The sequence below is a fragment of the Carassius auratus genome, chromosome 6 (genome assembly GCF_003368295.1).
Source record: "Carassius auratus strain Wakin chromosome 6, ASM336829v1, whole genome shotgun sequence".
In the NCBI taxonomy this organism is placed as follows: Eukaryota; Metazoa; Chordata; class Actinopteri; order Cypriniformes; family Cyprinidae; genus Carassius; species Carassius auratus.
The window spans coordinates 9,916,606-9,936,686 of NC_039248.1; the positions used below are offsets into that span (position 1 = coordinate 9,916,606).

A 20,081-nucleotide genomic window follows, 5' to 3' on the forward strand; every position below is an offset into this window, starting at 1 on the left:
TTTCAGACAGATTCACTGTTATTTTCCATTGCAGGATTCATTCTCTGTTGTCATTCTCTGCTAAAATTGAAATATAATCCTCTATCATTTTTCGGTACGATACATTCAGATTTTCCTTTTATGGCTTTGTTTTTTTTTTTCTTTTGTTTTCTTTATTCATTTATTTTGACTTTATGTAACAATTTATTATCCAGATATGACTGTTATATAATACAGGTTTCGGTATTATTTACAGAAATATTACAGATTAAAAAGGTTAAATAAAGCATAAAAAAGTGAAATGAAATCATAATTGACTTTATTTACTTACGGTGAGTGTTCCTGATTCATCAGTGCACATTTTTGCAAAAGTGGGGACAAATTCTAATACATTTTTCATCAAAATCTAATAATATGCTCTGCCTCCTAAAAACCTTCCTTGAGGCATTCAGATCTGCTATGGAATATGCCATTTTTTAAGATTCAGTATTTTATTACAAGTTCTTTTATTTCTTAATTTCTTTATACTTATGAAGTACAGTTGAACATTTACATCTCTGTCTTTTGATTATTTTTCTTAGGGAAGCAGCACAGTAGCGAATTTTCCCGTTTGATTGCCCAGGTCAGAGGTCATCTGGAGACATCCAAGAGAGTCCCGATCAAACAGGAAGAGAAGTCTGCAGAGGAATCAGACTCCAAAGGTCTCATTGAGTTTCTTCTCAGATTGCACTTAAAGATGTTACATAAGTTAAATATTACTTAATTATTAAGATATTACGGTCGTTTTTTTTCCAAGTTGTAGTGATGTTCACACTCGCGTGATAGCTTTTGAAACCTTTAGAATCAGCTGCAGGGCGGGATTTGCGCTGAACGCGGCCACTTAATATGTTCATGTGGAAACGCGAAAATGTACCTATGTTACGCACACAAAGTATTGCATTCGGTCACACGTGCACCGTACCGAAAGCCCTGTACCGAAACGGTCCAGTACGAATACACGTATCGTTACATCCCTAAAATATATATATAGATATAGATATACATACACACACACACATATATATATATAATTTTTCTTTTCCACAAAATCATCCAGAAGTCATTCTCTATAGGTTTCGTGGGAGTATGTGAACCTCTAGAATTATCAGTTCATTTAAAGTAGCGGGTGTTAATTTGTGAGTTATTGTGGAAGCAGGTCTAACAAGAAAATAACACACAGAATGGCGTGCATGGCAGGATAACAAGGAGAAAGCTGCTGCTTTCCAAGAAGACAATACTGTCCGTCTAAAGGTTTCCAAAGACCCCATGGATGAGCCAGAAGACTGTTGGCTAAATGATTTGTGGACTGTAAACAGATCTTTTTGGTTTCAAAGAGAAGTGTTACATTTGGCAATAAAGAACTTGCATTCAGTAAGAAATTTTATCTAAGCTGTGAATCACGGTGATGACAGTGTAATGACTGCTTTGCAGCTTCTGAATCACACCTTTGATGGAACTATGTATTCTGCATTGTACCAAAAAGTTTTACAGGGGAATGTCAAGACGTCAGTCTGTAGACTGACACCTTGTGTTAAGGAAGATCAATGTCAAGCTGAAGACGTTTCTCCAATCTAACATTCAGGACTGATTAAAGTTTTTGGAAACGTTTGGTTGCTTTATTGCTTTTCTGAAAGCAAAGGTTCACATACTTTCATTAAACCATTTTACTTGATAAAGAAGTAAAAATATGCTTTAGTGTTTTGTCTTATTTGTTTTGATTAGACTCTCTTTATCAAGTTTTAGGACTTAAATGTCGAGGAAATGGATGCAGGAATAAAGAAAACTTTATAAACATTACAAATCTACCAGCACTATAGTGACAGAGTTACTATATACAGCATATTTCATTCACACACACAAACACTGTTTGAACTTGAGCATAAGTCATTTTGTTCACAACCTCAACAATTGCAGTAAATAAGGGCCTGTAGACCCCATCACCTGCTCTGATGATAAAAGGCACCAGTCTTAAGGAATTACATTTGGTTCAATAATAATGAATGAAACTTTATAAAACTGAATGTAACTTTTTCAGAAAATATAAAAAATATGCCATTACAAAAGAAGAAAAACACACAAAAAAAGGAACTCAGTCGCACAAATTTAACAGGCTCTTCAAATATGCTTCATTCTTTGTTAATGTTTTTCAAAGATTCGTTTTCGCTAATCATGGATTCTGAATGCAAATGCAAGGGCAGGCTTAACAGTGATCTACTCTGATTGGATAGTGAGCTTTTGATGGACAAGTGCTCTCTGACCGGGAAGTACAGGCACCACTCAGTGCGTCCATACAGTCTCACGCTGTTATCAGCAAAGCATGTTTGGACTTCAAAGATAATAAGCTGTTTGCAGTGTAAAAATATTTGACATGGCTGTTTGACATCTCAGTCAGTCAGTGCCGTCACAATTGGTTTAGTTGCAATTTATTTTGGAATTGTCAGTTCTATAGTAGTTGATGTGTAAATTCAAATGAAGTTCTTAGCAATGCATATTGCTAAACAAAATTTTTGTTTGGATATATCATATATTTGTGGTAGGAAATTTACAAAATATCTTCATGGAACATGGTCTGTACTTAATATCCTCATGATTTTCGATAATTTTCACCCATACATTGTATTTTTTGGCTATTGCTACAAATATACCCGCACTACTTAAGATTGGTTTTGTCCTTCAGGGTCATATATATATACATGCGTGTGTGTGTGTGTGCGTGCTCTTGTTTTTGTGACCCATCAGGCCACAACTTTGTATAATGGCATGGGTATGACACAGGTATTACAAGGAGAGGGTGACTTATGAGGACATAACCCATGTCCCCATTTTTTCAAAATGCTTATAAACCATACGGAATTCGTTTTTTGAGAAAGTAAAAATGTACAAAGTTTCGTGTGAGGGTTAGGTTTAGGTGTAGGGTTGGTGTAGGGCCATAAAATATACAGTTTCTACAGTATAAAAACCATTACGCCTATGAGATGTCCCCACTTTTCACAAAAACAAACGTGTGTGTGTATAAAAAATACCAGCCAAATGGTAATGTTTTTTAACTCACCAAGACCCATTTTTATTTTATACCCTGTCTGCATCTAAAATACAAATTAGCTATTGTCAAGGGGTCTCATTTTACAAGTTTTTTCCACAAGATTGTTTTGTAGTGGTGTATTCCTAACTGTATTTTTCCTTCTTCCATGTCTTTCCATGTAACAGGTTCACCAAACACTCCCCAGCCTCTCGTTTCTGCAATGCTGAAAGTAAAGAGTGAAGAGATGGACGGGGTAATTGAGCTTTCATCAAGATCATCAAGCCCTACGATCAGTGAAGTGTCAGTCAGCAGGTACTGTTTGAAAGCTAATCATTTCCACCCTTCTGTTTGGAATAATTTTAGGTGGTCGATACTTACAGAGATAGTTCACCCAAATTGAAAATTATATCAATTACAAACCTGTATGTCATTCTTTCTTCTGCAGAACACAAATAGGATATTTTGAAGAAAATTAGTAACTAAACCATAGTAAACATCGACATTTGCATGAGCAAAAAAATTAATAACAGAGACATTTCTCAATATGTATTTGTTATATGAATTATTTGTATGTTTTAAAATGACATGAGGGTAAGAAGGCATGTGAGACCATACTAAATTGCTGAGCTTTTTGTCTACAATGTCTTTTAGCTGAATACAGTATGGCATAGCAAGTTAAGTCAGAGATGTTTAATTTGATATTTTTTTAAGATGCTTTCTTTTCATATTTATATTTATTATACTTAGAATCCATTAGGTATACATCTAAAGATGTTCTTGATAACAAGTATGAATTTCACTTAGCCACGAAACATTGAATAGATCCTTGGACTTGCTTTGATTTGTCCTGGATTATGTAATGAAATGAATACCATTCGACCACAAATGCTTTCAAACCCTAACCTGAATGTTCCAACCCAACTTTTTTTCTCTAGTCCACTTCAGATACTACATACGTCCATTGAGGGGTTGCTGGATTGGCGTGAACTAAACAGACAAACATACATCCACCCCTAGTATTAAATGTCTCAGTTATTGGAATCCTGTGATTGAGAACACGTTCAGGTGTGGAAACATTGTAAATCATTTCCAGTGCCCCCTCAGTGCTCTGTTCCTGACTGTCTTGCACAGTTTTTCATTGGCTCACTTCCTCTCTCAGTGCAGATGAGCCAATTTCCTGCTGTTTTTAAAGCAATATTGACAGGTCCTTTGCTCTGCAATCATCCTGTGAGCCGTTTAGGTCAAAGTGTGGGATGTTAACTTTGGCAGAAAGGAGCCTGTCAGTCACTGAAGAAACAGATTTGGAGAATGTTTCATTATCTCGAAGGCTTTCGCATACTTTGATAATCAGGTGATTGAGAGCTCCTTGTTTTTCTCATCAGGATCTATTCAGAGTAATTTTCTTTCTATTGTTGGGATTCATTGCATTAGCTTTGCTTTTTTGAAAACAGCTTCTGTGGAACAAAACAAGGTAATTTGAGCTCACAAAAAAAATTAACAGCATAAAGGGCTATGCCATCAATCAAATACAAATACTGTATGTATCAAATACATTGAATATACAGGGGATGAAATCATGAAGTATTAAAAATAACCCTATGAAAGCTTTAATGTAGCCAGTGGCTGTTGTCCAGTTATAAATTGGTCATGCATTTCGAAGCCTAGCTGTGGCACATTTCAGAATTTCAAAAAAGGCTTTTTGAGGCAAATCAATTTGGCATTACCTTGAAAATGGGCTTTTGTTGCCATCAAGGCTGCCAGTAACACCTGTAGTATTTCTGATCCTAAAATGTAATGTTTCTGAATACAGTTAAAATAGTGATACTACTGATAAACATAAACATGGACAAGAATAAACCATCAGTCATTATAGACAGTTTTCTCTTTTTTTTCATTTTTATTTATTTATTTTCAGCGTTTATTGTGCCCCACTTTTTGCATTTACTTACAACCTATTGTGCTTACATAAATAACAAGCCAAGTTCTTTCAGTTTTTTCAATGGCCAATAAGGATGCATTTTGAAATATCGTCCTTTGTTTCCCCTCAAAATGCTTTTTACACTTTGTATGTGAGCAGCTGCTGTGCTTTGGAAAAACAATATCCTGGCTGTAATATTTGTTTTACACAACCATTTTTAATGGTATTATATTTTGGTCCAGTTTAGTATTTTGTTTTGATGCCAGTATTAAATTCTACTGAGAGCTGTCACCAGGAGTCATGTTATTAATCATAATGCGAAACTGTGGAATTTAGTTTCAGGCGATTAGGGAAATTATGTGTAGAATGTGTGATGAAGTTCATCAAACAGGGTCTTTTCATTATCAGTTTGTTTTTGTTGACGGAAAATGTAGACGATAAGCTTATAACTTTTAACCAGATTTCATATGAATATTCATGCCCGGACACACTTATCTTAAGAATGAAGAAAGTCATTGAGGGAATTATAAAAATTTAACCTTTGGAAAGAGTTTACAAATTTACTTCACATACTCACTTGTTTACTTTCTCAAGTGTTTCCCTTATCGCTTTACTCTGCATGGTGTCTTTTGTAGGACACATAATTTATATATGTAGATTACTATGATAAGATGTTATATGCACAGGCCTGCTTGGCTCAGGGGCACTATCATTTGATGTATTTGTTTTATTAATTTGTAAAAGGCATGGTATTGTTACAAACAATTAATGTTTCAACTAGATGAATGATAATGAGATATGCATTTTCATTTGTGCTGTATTCATTGGCTTGCCAGACAGATCTAAACATTTATGTATATACAGTGGACTGTGAAAGTTTGGGAACCCCTTGAATAATTGTGACAAAATAAGAGATATCATACAAAATGCATGTTATTTTTCGTTTAGTACTGTCCTGAGTAAGATATTTTACATAAAATGTTTACATATAATACACAAAAACAAAAAAAAAACTGAAATTATTAAAATAACCCCCTTCAAAAGTTTGGAAACCCTTGGTTCTTAATACCATGTGTGGCTACCTGGATGATCTATGACTTCTTTTGTTTTTGTTTTGTAATGGTTGTTCAGATGTTTGTGTTTTTGCGCTCTACTGTACATCTTGGTGGTGTGGTTCACTGTCAACAGAGTTTAAAAGTTAATGTAAATTTTAGCAATGCATTAAGTAGCTCCAATAGTGTAAGGACACAAATCAGAGCTGATAAGATCTATTACAGGCTCACAACTGCAGCTCATACTGGAGTGTTGGGATGGATGGTTTTCTGCTTAAGTGCTGTCAAATGATTAATTGCATCCAAAATAAAAGTTTTTTGTTCGAATAATATGTGTGTGTACTGTGTATAGTAATATATATATAATATCATAAATATCTACATGTAACCTGTAAACATAAATATCTACATGTAAATATTTTCAAAATATATCCTGTATGAGTATGCTTTTATATATTCAAATATATAATATACATAGTACACACATATAGGGCCCTATCATACACCTGGCACAATGCGACGTAAGGCGCAGCGCAAGTGTGTTTGCTAGTTTCAGTCTGGCACCATTCGCATTTTCCCATCCAGCGCCATGTTGTTTAATTAGCAAATATATTTGCGCTCATTTGTGCACCCATGGGCGTGCTGGTCTAAAAAATAGATGTGTTCAGACGCATTGGTGGTGCATTGCTATTTTAAGGAGCTGAAAATAGACTGCGCCATAGACCAACTCAAACCTAGTCTAAAGTCAATGGCGCAATATTTTTTTGTTATTTAAAGAGTGCATTGGTAGAAAATGTGCCTCTGGGCGGGTCCACAGTGCGCGTTGACTTTGCTTATTACACACAGGGATGCGCATTACACAAACTTGCCAAATATTAAAAACAGTAGGATTACAGTGTAAAAGAATATTATTGTGTAGGCTACATAAATATAAAAATTTTATAATGGATAGTCATTGCATGTATTAGAATTAGGCTACCTATTTGCAATTCAGCCTATTAATAATTATAATGATGAATGAAATTGGCTAATTAATTGAACAATAGTGTCAATACATGCACATATTAACTGACTCATCGTGAGGAGCTTTGGTGGATTCCTGCTTATCCCATAGATGATCTGCTTCTGTGTAAAGTTAAAGTGCGTGAGCAGATCGTTTACGGTTTCTTCGCTTGAGAAGCGTTCAGCTTTTCCGCCAAAAAATTCCTCCACGTAAATGGCGATCCGCTATGGCGCGAGCACATCTTGCTCTTAAAGGGAATGGGAGATGACACTCTGATTGGTTTATTGAACATTACACCCATTACACATTAAGCGAATAGGGACAACCCATTCCAAAAATGTGCCACGGACCGTTTTTCCGTTGTTAAAATAGCAAAAGTGGATTTTGGCATGCCCTGAGTGCACCTGCACCGTGTGCTTTACACTTTGGGTTTAGATCGTTAAAATAGGGCCCATATTATGTTAAAAAAAAAAAAAACTTTTATTTTGGATGCGATTTAATCATTTGACTGCTATATTCTCCTTTGGTACTCCAGGTAATTAATTGATACTAGAAGCTTATTCACATGGATGATTCCATATTTTAAGATACTGTACTTGAACTTTGCATACTGACATTTTGCTGTAAATTTTTTTTATTTAGTTTCAATGATTTGTTTACGCCTAGAGCTCTATTCTAGGATATGTCCTCTGTTTAGTACTTCTTTTTTAACTTCTCTCCCAGTTTGCTAAATCTTACAGATGAAGTCTTGTTCATAAAATAATTTAGGATAGATTAAGAGATAGGCTTGCCGGTTATGTCACTTGCCCACTGTGGCACCGACCCCCACCATCTTTAAAAAAAAAAAAATGTTTTTATAGTAATTAAAATCATTTAGTTCAGTAAAAGAACAGACACTATAATTAAAAACTGAACGCGGCTGCTCAATGCAGCATGCCGAACGACACACACAGATCAGATTCTTTTTCTCCAGCGGTGAGAGTGAGTCCAGCTGACTGACAAGAAGAGTGAATTGAGACAAACAAGACTATGGTGGATGATTTAGTTTCAAAAAGAATTGCTAAAGTGCCTGTTTGGCAATATTTAGAATTTTGAAAAGCCTGTTGACTTTTGCCTTTTATCTAAGGTGATTTTGGAAGTTTTTTTAAATAAATCATTTTTTATTTAATTGGTTCTACATTGTTTGCTGATTTTTACTTTAAACTTTGTGTAGTTTATTTATTTTATTCGACATCAATGTGTGTGCCGTGCCTAAGCTATTTGTTATTTTATACATGTACTCATCTCTCAACTCATCTTTCATTTTATAGTAGACTTAGCCTGCCTTATAGCATGGTGTATTTTTATTTTATTTTACATTGACATTTACATTTATTCATTGAGCAGACGCTTTTATCCAAAGCGACTTACAGATGAAGATTTTGTTAAAGTTCTATATTTAATATAGACCTATAAGCTAAAGTGAGTTTGACGTTGTTGTTGCATTCAAGCAATTAATGCCAAATTTTTCAGTGATAACATGACCTTTGTGTGTCTAAATATGTTATAAGAGGAGCTGTGTTGGTCCAGGTGCATGAAATGAACCAAACATATTTCTGTTTTGCAGTTTAATAATCTTGTTGATTATTATCATAAAAGTGAAATGTTACCAAAAAAATAAGAATTTCAGAATTTTTGGTATTTTATTTGGTATCTTCTTTTGCTTTGATAGGAACAGTGAATCTGTGGAAGCAAGAAATTGTAACTTTTTTCATACATGAGATTGTATTTGATCAGTTTCTGTCCTGTCTTTTTTCCCTCTTGTAAATTTTCTGCAGATTAATCTTAGCTCTTCTGTCTCTGCTTGATCCCTGAATTTAAAACAAACTTTAGTTTAAACCGTGACAGAATGTAATGTTTTACATCCCATTTTTCTTATTCAGGGCAGAAACAGATGCGTGTGGCTGCCTTGTTGTGGTTTTGTTTTATGTGTCTTTAATACATGTGGCTTCTTCTCTTTTTCTTTTTTTCTTTTATTCCTCTAAATCATCTTGGCCCTTCTTTTACTCAACAGCTCAATTCAGTCCTTGTATGTTCACAGCTTTAATGTTAAAGCGGTTAGTGGAGGCAATTAAACTCATCTTTATAAATATTGCAATTAATAACCATTATGTGTAATGATGGTTTATAGCTGAATGCTTTTTAGATGTTCCTAAAAGCTATTACTACTGCCTTTGTACAAATTTGAAGAAATGTTCTTTTGAGTTAGCTACCTCTTCAACATAACATAGTTCTGATGATTTACTACTTGTGTGTTCAGATGGTGGAGCCAGGTTTAATATGCTGTCAGTAATTGAACAGCAGTAGTATATGATTAAGAGGCCCATATGTCAGGGACATCAATTATTGATTATTGTCATTAGTATTATAATTTTATTCAGTATGTATACCAGTATTGTACTTTAAATAACTGTTCAGTTTTGTATCAGTACTGAATTGCAGCCTCAATTTTCAAATTCAGTTTTGCACTATTTTTATGTTCAGCTGTCTGGTATAATTAACCTGTTAAACCAAGATAATGAATGAATACGGTCTTCTCCAGCATATACACAACCAATTAACCAAGTTTGGATACACCTACGTACGTCTTTTTAATTATTCAAATGTTTCTACAAATAATTTTAATTGCTTTATGCATGCATCTTTTGATGATACAAAGTCTGTCACATGCATCCAAACTTTTATGGTCAAAGTTCACAAAATCTAACTTTCGTACGCAGCAAGTTTATATGCTGCCTACCTGCTCTTCCCTATAAGTCTAAGAATTGAAGTGAATACAAATTTAATGCGACCACACAGGTTCATACATTATTGCTACTGATTCTTCATAATTTCAGTACCTACTATGTTTTTTATGTTGTTTTTATATCCTCAAAATTAAAGTCAGAGATGACTGGGGGCTTGTTTTTTTGATCTCTCTCTCTTCATTTCCAACTTCCTCCTGTGCAACCAGTTCCCCCATTTCATCACTCTCCCCTTTCCATCACTGCCTCCAGGTTCACAATTTCCGCACTTCCTACATGGACGATGACTGGCTTATTGTGTCCCCTGTGCTTTTCATCAGTAGAGACCAGTTATTCAATCATTTCCAAGCAGAGTTGGGCCCAAAGCACCAGTGTGGCAGTGACAGGGCCTTGTGTCTTGATTTAAATTATCATCCCTTGTGTCTCACAATTCTGCCTATGTCTGCAGAATCACAGTATGCCTTCTCTATGTATATGAATGAAGTGCAGTAAAATGCCATACTATTACATGATAACTTGATGTATTTGAGTTGGCCGTGTATAATAATAAAATAAGGCCATTGTTTAATTTGAGTCAAAACAAAAAATCCAGTCATATGATGAATGAATCTGAATGTACGTATCCCCCTTTTGAGAGGGAACCATAGATTCTATAAATTATTCCTAACTGGTTTCTCAGATTTCCTGATTTCCAGATTTTCCAGATTTCCATATATATAATGGCAGAGATGGCCCGTGCTGAATTTTTACAATTTTGTTTTCTCTTTGTGTGTCTACTTCAGCTCCATCTCAGACATTTTCTGTTGAAGACATGGCAGCAGCTACTCCTGTAAGTAGCTCTTCACATGTAACAAAATGACTCACATTTCACACATCACATACACAATTTCAAAACATTAAATCTAAAATCATGATATCTAAAACTCATCATTAACAGTTCAAGTCATATTTGTAATGTTGCTTTTATATAATTTTGTATTTCCTTTGATTCATTTTGTTTGAATGATTCATCTTTGCATGTAATTTCCATTCATTTCCCTTCAAATATCTATTTTTCTTTTTGGATAGTGGCATATTTTATTAATATTTTTATTCAGCAAAGATGAATTACATTGTTCAAAACTGACGGTTAAGTCATTTATGATGTTACAAAAGATTTGTTTAAAAGAAATGTTTTTTGATCACCAAATCAGCATATAATAATGAATTCTGATGGATTATATTAAATTGAAGACTGAAGTAATGGCTGGCGTGAATTCAGTTTGCCATCACAGGAATTAAGAAACTATATTGAAAAAGGAAAGTTATTTTATATGTAATCATTCATAGTATTCACAGTATAGCTGTAATGCAAGTTGGTCTGTTGGTTAATATTAACAATGGACAATATCATGTCTCATGTTCTTGATGAATATTCTGCAGTTGCAAGCATTCCTGTTATCCAGTACTGATTTTCCCATGTTAATTTTTTGCTACTTTCAGCAATAAACATGCGGTCTATTCTGACAGGATGTAGCCCAACAAAAATCCCTGCATTCACAGTCATCTAATGAAGGCTTAGAGTCTAGCGAGTTGTTTTTGGCATGGGTTGTATCCCTATATTTCCAGCACATCTGGAGTGGGTAAGGCCTTCTTTCAGTGAGGGATTGCTCTTCTTTGATAGAGGAGTGCCCCCTACTATGAGCCACTCACTGGGGGACAAGACTCTCAGGCAGTAGCTGCTCTCTTTCCAGTTCAGTTTTTGTCTAGAGACAAGATATTGCCACAAGTTACCCAAGAGCCCGTCTTGAGGATCCTCCTCAAGCTTTATAAATGTGGTATGGAAAATTTTACTTGTGGGATAGTATTATGTCAGATGTGATATTAAGACAGTGATGAGATACAAAAAAATCTGTTGAAAGACATTTTTCAGTCTAATTATTGAAACCAGCGCTCATGGATTTAAAGAATCTCTATTAGCATTAATTCATATAGACGTCACTAATGGAATGTCAGTAAATCGTAGTTTGTCTTTAAATTCAGTTTTCTTATGACTATCATTTACAAAGGCTTAGCAGACTTTTGGTTATGGTGAGAGATGCTGTCAGAACTTTGTACCGTAATAGTCAGGTTTTGATTTTTATTTATTTAACAAGCAACCTTTCTTTTAAAAATCCAATTATACATAATAGTTCAGTTTCATAAATATTAAATTTGTTCTGGACATGATACTGGTTGTGAAGCTTATCAACATGCATGTCAGAAAATGCTTGCTTACAGGGAACAAGAACATTTGAAAGGCTTTTATCTGATATCCTCATTTGTAAGCATGAGGTTTGCCCTATTTTGGTTAGAAAAGTTAATTGCTTGCAGTAGGCCCATTTTACATATCTAGTCATAGTTAAATGAAAACACTAAAACTTTGGCATTTTAAAACATGCATGTCATAGACTTTTGAACTGATGTCTATCTGATCAGTGCCTGACATAAGCAATAGCAGAAATGGTGCTTGATTAATGTTCTGGAGTTTCTTTGAGAAACTTTCCTGTCTTAGCCAGAACAAAACTGTCATCTTACTGGTAATGTGAATTCTCACCACTCTGTCATCTCGCTGAAGTAGACCAGGGCTGAATCCCATTTCACATACTTTTACCAAGTACCCAAAATATGTATTGCATCGGTGATAATAAAATACTTCATGAAATTGCATCTGAGAACCGTTCAACGCAGTCATATTAGATTTAATTGAGGGATTTTGTCCAATATTATCTCAGAATGCACGCTTAGAAAATCTTCTGTAAATAATATGTCATTTGGGCACCTTTTGACATACTCTTTTCAAATTTGGGCCAAATAAGCAGTTGACCTATGCATGTTTATGAATGTTGAATGTAGCTATTCCGAAAATATTTGAGGACAGAAAATTTCTCAGGGTTTTAAGGTAGATTTTGTCACTGATACAAATGGGAAATATCAAAATGGTTTAATTAGCAAATATATATATCTATGTAACTTAATGATCCTTAGTCAGAATTTATCATTTAAAATCTATAGCATATTCTTAAAGAACTATCTTTCCTTCCTCCAAATTGTAAGAATCTAGCTCAAACTTTGAAGCTAGTATGAAAGACTTGCACATCAAGGTCTCAGCTGTTTCAATTTTCTCTCAGAAGTGAAATTTTATCTCATAGCTGTCTTACAGCCTGTTCCCAAACACAAGAATGTTCAAACTTTAATGCATTTCCAGAATAGATCAGCCATTTAACGCCCTCTTCGTTGTTTATGAAACACAAAAATCCTTCCTCTCAATCCCTGTTTGGATAAACCTTCATCAAGACATACAGCTGCCTTTGTGTCCCAGGCGATGTCATTCGTTCTCCTTTTGAACTGGGTGCTTTGGGAGCAAGTGCTCAATGTCACTCACAGTTTCTCCAGCGCCTTGTGTGATTTATGAACCTGGGGCTGAAAGGGCTGATTTGTTTGTGTTTTTCTCATTAAGCATATGGATCAAATATTTCCTATGAATAAAATATTCTTCTATGGCTCTTAGAAGGCTTATCTGCAGGTCTTCAGCTCCTGCTTAATTGTTATACAATAAATCTATTTTCAAAGGCATAAAGAAGGGAGGAAGCATGTGGAAGGAAAACAGTACTGGTTTATTTGAGTAGCACCAAATCCCACGCATATTCTCCTCTCAACGTGCAGCTGAGCCAATTTCCATAGCTCAGGGTTCTTCGACTTTTTTTTTTTTTCAGGCCAAGGGGGACCTCCCTTGGAGGGTAAAGAAATTGGAGCAGGAACCATATAGTGTTGCATTTTAAGCCTGGCATTTATTAAGCCATGATATGCATTTAGTATCATTACCATGTATTGGCACCATATGTGCAAGCCCATTTCCACTATTAAATAAAAACTAAAAAAAAAAAAAATGAGTTATTTTTCTTGCAATTGCAGGTTTCTCAGAATTGAGTGGTATATACTCACAATTCCGAGTTATGAAGTCAGAATTGCGAGATATAAACTCATTTTTTGTTCAGTGGTGGAAACAGGCTTCCATAACCTTCACTCAAGTTTTTCTTATTTTATTTTATTTTGTTTAACTTTTATTCTGCAAAGATCATAGGAATAAATTAACATTTTAATGCACATTTATTATCCTGCCTGTGCTTTAGATCTCAACATGTGAAGCACACCTACAGTAAATGATCTTGTACAATTACTTCACCCCAATTATTTTTTATGGACTATTTCTGTCTCTTACAGAGTAACACTTCCCTGAAGTGGCTGCAATATTTATATATGTACATTCATATGAAATCTGTCCATATTTGCAGTCCCTTTTACAGTGAAGTTCCTTGTCACGCATTGGATTGTATTCAAGCTATGAAGCCATCTAAAAGCTCCTCCATTTCAGATGAGGTGAATCAATTTGTTCCATTTGTTAAGAGCTGATCTGGAAGATATTAGGATCATTGGATGTTTGGATAAGCCGTTGCAAATGTCTTGCTAGTAATCCACAGTCATAAGCCAGAACCTGCAAAGGAGCCAGTGCATTTTCAGCGTTCTCTGCTGATTTGTTAAGCTTATCCTGAGGGTTCCCTTATGGCATCTTTAGCTAGTATAATGAAAACATCTGTTTCAGCCCTCTTAGACACTAACAGAAGCCCGTGGTCGTGAGATGTTTGCTTCATCTGTCATCAAGCACTAGATGATCTGCCAGAAAAGACATCTCTTTCACAGTTTGAATTCAGTCAGTAGCCAACATCTCTGGATGATTGCCTCACCTTTGCACCCATTCCAATTTATCATTTAGATTATATATTTGATTATGTTGAGTAGTAAGGGGAACAAGAGCTGGGATGCAAAATCTGATCAGATAGCCATCAGCTCTTACATTTGATTACCTTTTTATATTTTTATAATGCAGCATGGATAATACTTTGTAAGGCCTTAATGCCAATATTACATTGATTAAATAATTACTGTAATTCCTCAAATAAAAGTCGGGGCCTTTATTTACCTAAACAGCAGAATGTAACATGCTTTTATTTGAAGCAGGCTTTTGTTAGAGACGGGCCTTTATTTCTAATTGCATATGTTTGATAAGTAATTATTTTAAATAACCAGTTTTAAATTAAAAGCGATAGCGTTTCAGTGGACAGATATCATAACATTAGCACAGAATCAGTTCAGAATCATTTTCCAAAAGAATCAGTTCGGTTCAGACGCGTTCTGTGTCAGTCTGCTTCACGGTAAATCACGCATGCGCAGTATGATAATTTATATTATATATTTGTGTATATGTAACGGTGTAATATATTTATAATTTAAATGTGGAAGGGACAAGATGATGTATATAACCTGATATTTTTTCTCCAAAAAATGAGTTCAAATTAAGCAATAATTAATGGGCCCCTTACAATATCGCTGCAGACCTCTGTTGAAGATTGTTGAATTTTGATTTTCTCATAGCATTTGTTACACATTGTTTGTATTTCACTTTGAACTGGTTTCAGCATTAAATAGTTTCTGGCTAAAGAAGGAAAATCTGTTTGGATGACAAAGTGTGGTTTCAAGTATGTTTTGGTTTTCACTTTTACTCCACATTTGTATTTCCGTTCTAAAGTGACCCTCAAAATTCCTTTGTTCTGTTAGAGGAAAAAAAGAACAGCGTTTCTGAGTTTTCAAAGTATGTATTATCTAAGATGATCTGATCTTATGGAAAAGAATAGGATATTGTGCAGACAAGACATGATACTAACCAGAAAGGACAGAGAAATGGGCAAAGAAACTGCATTTCCAGTGACTGAGACACTGCACATACCAACTTGAAAATGAATGCAGACAAGTCCCTCTAAATGATAAAACCATGTCCTACAAAAGCAGAGGAATTACAGTCCTTAGAAATACTGGTCACACTGTGAAATTGGACTTTATCCATGATTTTGTTTGTGAAAGGGCATTTGTCTGCAGACTCAGAAAGAGCTTCTGACTATAGCAGTCAGTGATGGCAGTTAACACACTTGCCAAGCACGTAATGCATGTAAAACCAAATGATATTTTTGGATTTAAGGTCTTAATGTTTTTTTTTTTTTCCTTTACTTGGGTAACATGGCTGAGGTTAACCCTCTGGAGTCTAAGGGTATTTTTGGGTCCTGGAGAAGTTTTGTCATGCCCTGACATTTGTGCTTTTTTCAGTTTCTTACAAACAAACTAAATGGCTAAAGTCTAATCTCACTGTAATCAGCACAAACTGGTCTATAATAATATGTGAGTAGCATGTATGTACATGATTGTGTTTTTGAGAAAACAAAATGTTATGTATGTTTAGTGAAAAACTAAAAATGTTAAATCACTTGAATAAGGCAACAAAACACACAGAACATTGGTTCCCGGGACTTTTGAGAATTGGAGCTTGTAGCCTAGAATTTTTCTTTCTAAATTATGTCAAAATCATCATGTTTACTCACTCACAGAAAACAATATATTGATTTAAATTTTGTAAGACACTTTTTGTTGGTAAAAGTCATATGCGAGTAGGCGTCAACTATCATGAGAAATCAGACTTCTCATTCCATATATAACTCCACATGTGTTAATTCATAGTTTTGATGCCTTCAGTGTGACTCTACAATTTTCATAGTCATGAAAATAAAGAAAACTCTTTGAATGAGAAGGTGTGTCCATACTTTCAGTCTGTACTGTATATATAAAGAGACTCATGTTTATGATCTCTGCTGAATAAAACACTTCATCCTTTTTTTTCCTGAGGAAATCAAATCCTCAACCACATCACATCTTTTTGGGGTGAATTATGTCTTATTCCTCTCATCGCGAAGCAAACAGTAAAATAAAAACAACTTGAACAGTCTTGCTGTGTTGTCTTCTGTCATGTGGTAGTATTCAAGCCGCGTGCTTCAGTGAAACATTAGAATCTGAATAGAGCGTTCAGTGCGGGGGCGTGGTCTCATTAGAAGATAATGAAGGGAGATGTGAAAAACGGACATCGCGTTGTTTTCATATGGATTACTTTATCACAGAATATTTTCGGCAGCACTTGTTTACTGTATTTTTCGGACTATAAGTCGCACCTGAGTATAAGTCGCATCAGTCCACAAATACGTCATGATGAGGAAAAAAACATAAGTCACACTGGACTATAAGTAGCATTTATTTAGAACCAAGAGAAATCATTACCATCTACAGCCGCGAGAGGGCGCTCTGTGTGTTCAGTGTAGGCTACAGGAGCACTGAGCAGCATCTCTGGCTGCATAGAGCGCCCTCTCACGGCTGTAGACGGTAATGATTTCTCTTGATTCACTTTTAGTTCATTTCTCTTGGTTCATGTCAAATTAATTTTGATAAATAAGTCGCACCTGACTAAGTCGCAGGACCAGCCAAACTATTGAAAAAAGTGCGACTTACAGTGCGGAAAATATTGTAATTTAAATGTAAACATGTCAGGCTTTCTATAGATCTATCTGTCATGTCTCTTCGTTGAGTATTCACTGAGTTACAGTTCATTTTATTGACACTTTTGTAAATGAAGATCAGCGGAGACCAAAGCTGCAGGCAGCACACCTTGTTTGTTATCTTTATTTTATAAATGCACAAAGTTTTGTTGTTGTTATGTCTGTATATTAAAAAAAGTAGACCCTTTACAGATTCGATTGATGTATTGCTTTTATCTGTACGATTTTTGTATTAACAGGGCTGTGTACAAAATGTATTCTATTAATTTATTTAGACATTATATTGAACTGCAAACAGTTTACTCATGGTGTTGATTTTCTTAAGCAGAATAATGTAATTTTCTGTTTTAAGCAGTCAGGCAGACAGAGAAAGAGAGACATGTCTGACTGATTTTAGATAGAAATACAAAAAGTTATAGCGTGGGTGTTTTATTTCAATGTATATATTACAAGGACATGCTTCACAGAAAAACAAGATGAACCTAAACACAAATTGAAGCTAGACTGGCTAAATTAACGAGGGGCTCAGTGAATGATTGTCTTAGTGTGAGATCCGGGGAGTGTGAGATCCGGGGAGGAAATGGCTTTGGTCTATTGCATTTTTTTTTTTTTTTTTGTAGGCTTCACCATCTCTGCTGTTGCTCAAATAATGAATTTAGTTATTTAATCATCATTAGTCTTTGTGTTGTTGTTATTCCCATTCATGTGTCTGTTTTTAAAATGATAATAACAAGGCTTCCATAGGGGAAAAACGGATGCAGTTTGTGTAATGTGTTGTGACATTTAACTTAAAGTGTAAAATACTTTTTACAGTCTGCATTATTCTTCATTCTGATTATGTAGTAAAAGTCCATTTAGGAGAGAGATCAGTAACTCGGCTGTTTCATAACACTCTTTTTAGTTTGATTATCTCTTTATGCTTGATTTAACCTGTGCTTTGCTGTAGTGCCAAATGGTCCCATTTCAACCATGTGAAATTCTCTCCCTAGACACGACGAGTGAGTTCTCCTCTCCAGAAGTTCAGAGCAGCCTGTTACAGAGAGAAGTCTCCATTCCCATAGGGAAGATGTTTGAAGACCTTGTGAAGAGACACCCCCAGTTCATTATGTAACAAGAGTATCAGTTTTTCTGAGCTGAATGTGTGGTCTAAATATCTGAATTAAGTGATTTCCAACATATTATGTACAATAGTTTTTTTATCATTTCAATACAAGGTTTTCTCCAATAAAACAGTGTTTTCTCCAATAAAACAGTGTTTTCTCCAATAAAACAGAAAACAATGTTTCATGGAATGTCTGTCATTCATTAATAATTTCATATGGAACTTATTATGAACTCAACTGTAGTTGATCAGCTGATGCAAGACTCCACAGAAGTATGTGTTTTGAAAACTTATATTAATTTTTTTGCACGTGAGTGACTAATTACATTGGAGTTGGAAGAAAAGGAGATTAGAAGATTACAGTCTGATCCTTCACTGACAACTATCCTGTGGCATGAAAGGAAGCAGATTAGTTTTTGTTTTTTAAAAGAAACAACTTTTTAAAAAAATCAACAGTATTTTTCAGGATACACAGTGGATAATTATAAGTGGATATCAGTGGAAGAACATATTTGTGATAAGTTTTTAGTGACCGCATCTTCCAGCAAGCTCTTACAGGGTATGTAAAACCTTGACTCTCTGCTATTATGTGTTCAGAGTGTTATGAAATACATCTTACCTCCTGCTTTTGATCCGTTCCCAATTGTGCTGTCACGAGTAATAAATTGTGAGGGTTTCCTGTGCTCAAAATTTCTGATGCTCATCCAAGCAGATAACCAAACTCAAGTATGCACATGCACTGTAAACAGTCTTTGCGTGTAAGTCCTGTTGCTTCTTTCTTCCATCAGAGCTTCACTGTACACAATTCTCCTAATGATTACATGACTTAAAGCATTCTTTTGGTAGGATTTCTCTTGTCTACAGTGGAAAAGCCAAAGGTGCACTTCACATTAGTGTTAAAAAAAATCACAGACCAGTCAGTTATAAGCTTCAGGCAAGACTTCAGTACAGTAAAATGTATAATAATGTGTAAGATTACCCATGTTGCAAGGATCTGTACACAATTCATGGAAGCTGAAAACATCCCAGTTCTTGCATGGCCAGCTTACTCAACGGACATGTCACATGTCACCCCTGAAATAATCATGCTGTCTAATCAGTAACGGGTTTTGCCACACCTGTGAGGAGAATGGATTATCTTGGCAAAGGAGAAGTGCTTGCTAACACAGATTTAGACAGATTTGTGAACAATATTTGAGAGAAATAGCCTTTTGTATAGCTACATAGAAAAAGTCTTAGATCTTTGAGTTCAGCTCATGAAAAACGGGGGCAGAAACAACAGTGTTGCATTTATAATTTTGTTCTCTCTCTCTCTCTCTCTCTCTCTCTCTCTCTATATATATATATATAATTTTGAGAGAAAATAGAAGGCATCAGGAAAGCCAGATGACTGAGACATTGCTAATAAAGTTTGTAATGCTGTAAGTTTTAGAATAACAAATACATTGTACATGTTAATGTTGCTTATATGCAAACAGCAAATAATTTTGCTTTCACATTCATGAAGAAATGCTAAAGTACTTCTCAAAGTTGTCCACATCCCTAGTCTCAAATTTTTTTTCATTCCTATGGCAACGCTCAATCCCATGGGGCATTTATGTACAGCTTTGTTATTGATGACCACAAAATACTTAATCACTACATTATTTCGCCTCTATATTCTCTTGCAAAATATTTAAGAACACAAAAAAGCCCACCACTGGCTATATAGCATTTAAATACATTTCTGTAA

The 20,081-nt window shown here is 35.0% G+C and overlaps 1 protein-coding gene across 2 annotated transcripts in view; it reads left to right on the forward strand.

The window, feature by feature from the left end:
• Window positions 1-18,514, forward strand: part of rad18 (RAD18 E3 ubiquitin protein ligase) — a 41,668-nt gene extending 23,154 nt beyond the window's left edge. The window contains exons 10-13 of one of the 2 annotated variants that reach the window (XM_026261041.1): window positions 561-680; window positions 3,226-3,352; window positions 10,579-10,625; window positions 18,237-18,500. In XM_026261041.1, the coding sequence (XP_026116826.1) occupies window positions 561-680; window positions 3,226-3,352; window positions 10,579-10,603 (272 nt within the window). In that variant the 3' untranslated portion in view covers window positions 10,604-10,625; window positions 18,237-18,500. Of the gene's footprint in view, window positions 1-560; window positions 681-3,225; window positions 3,353-10,578; window positions 10,626-18,236 lie in introns of both variants that reach the window. The other variant, XM_026261042.1, reaches the window with a different exon arrangement.
• The last annotated feature ends 1,567 nt before the right edge of the window (window positions 18,515-20,081 follow it).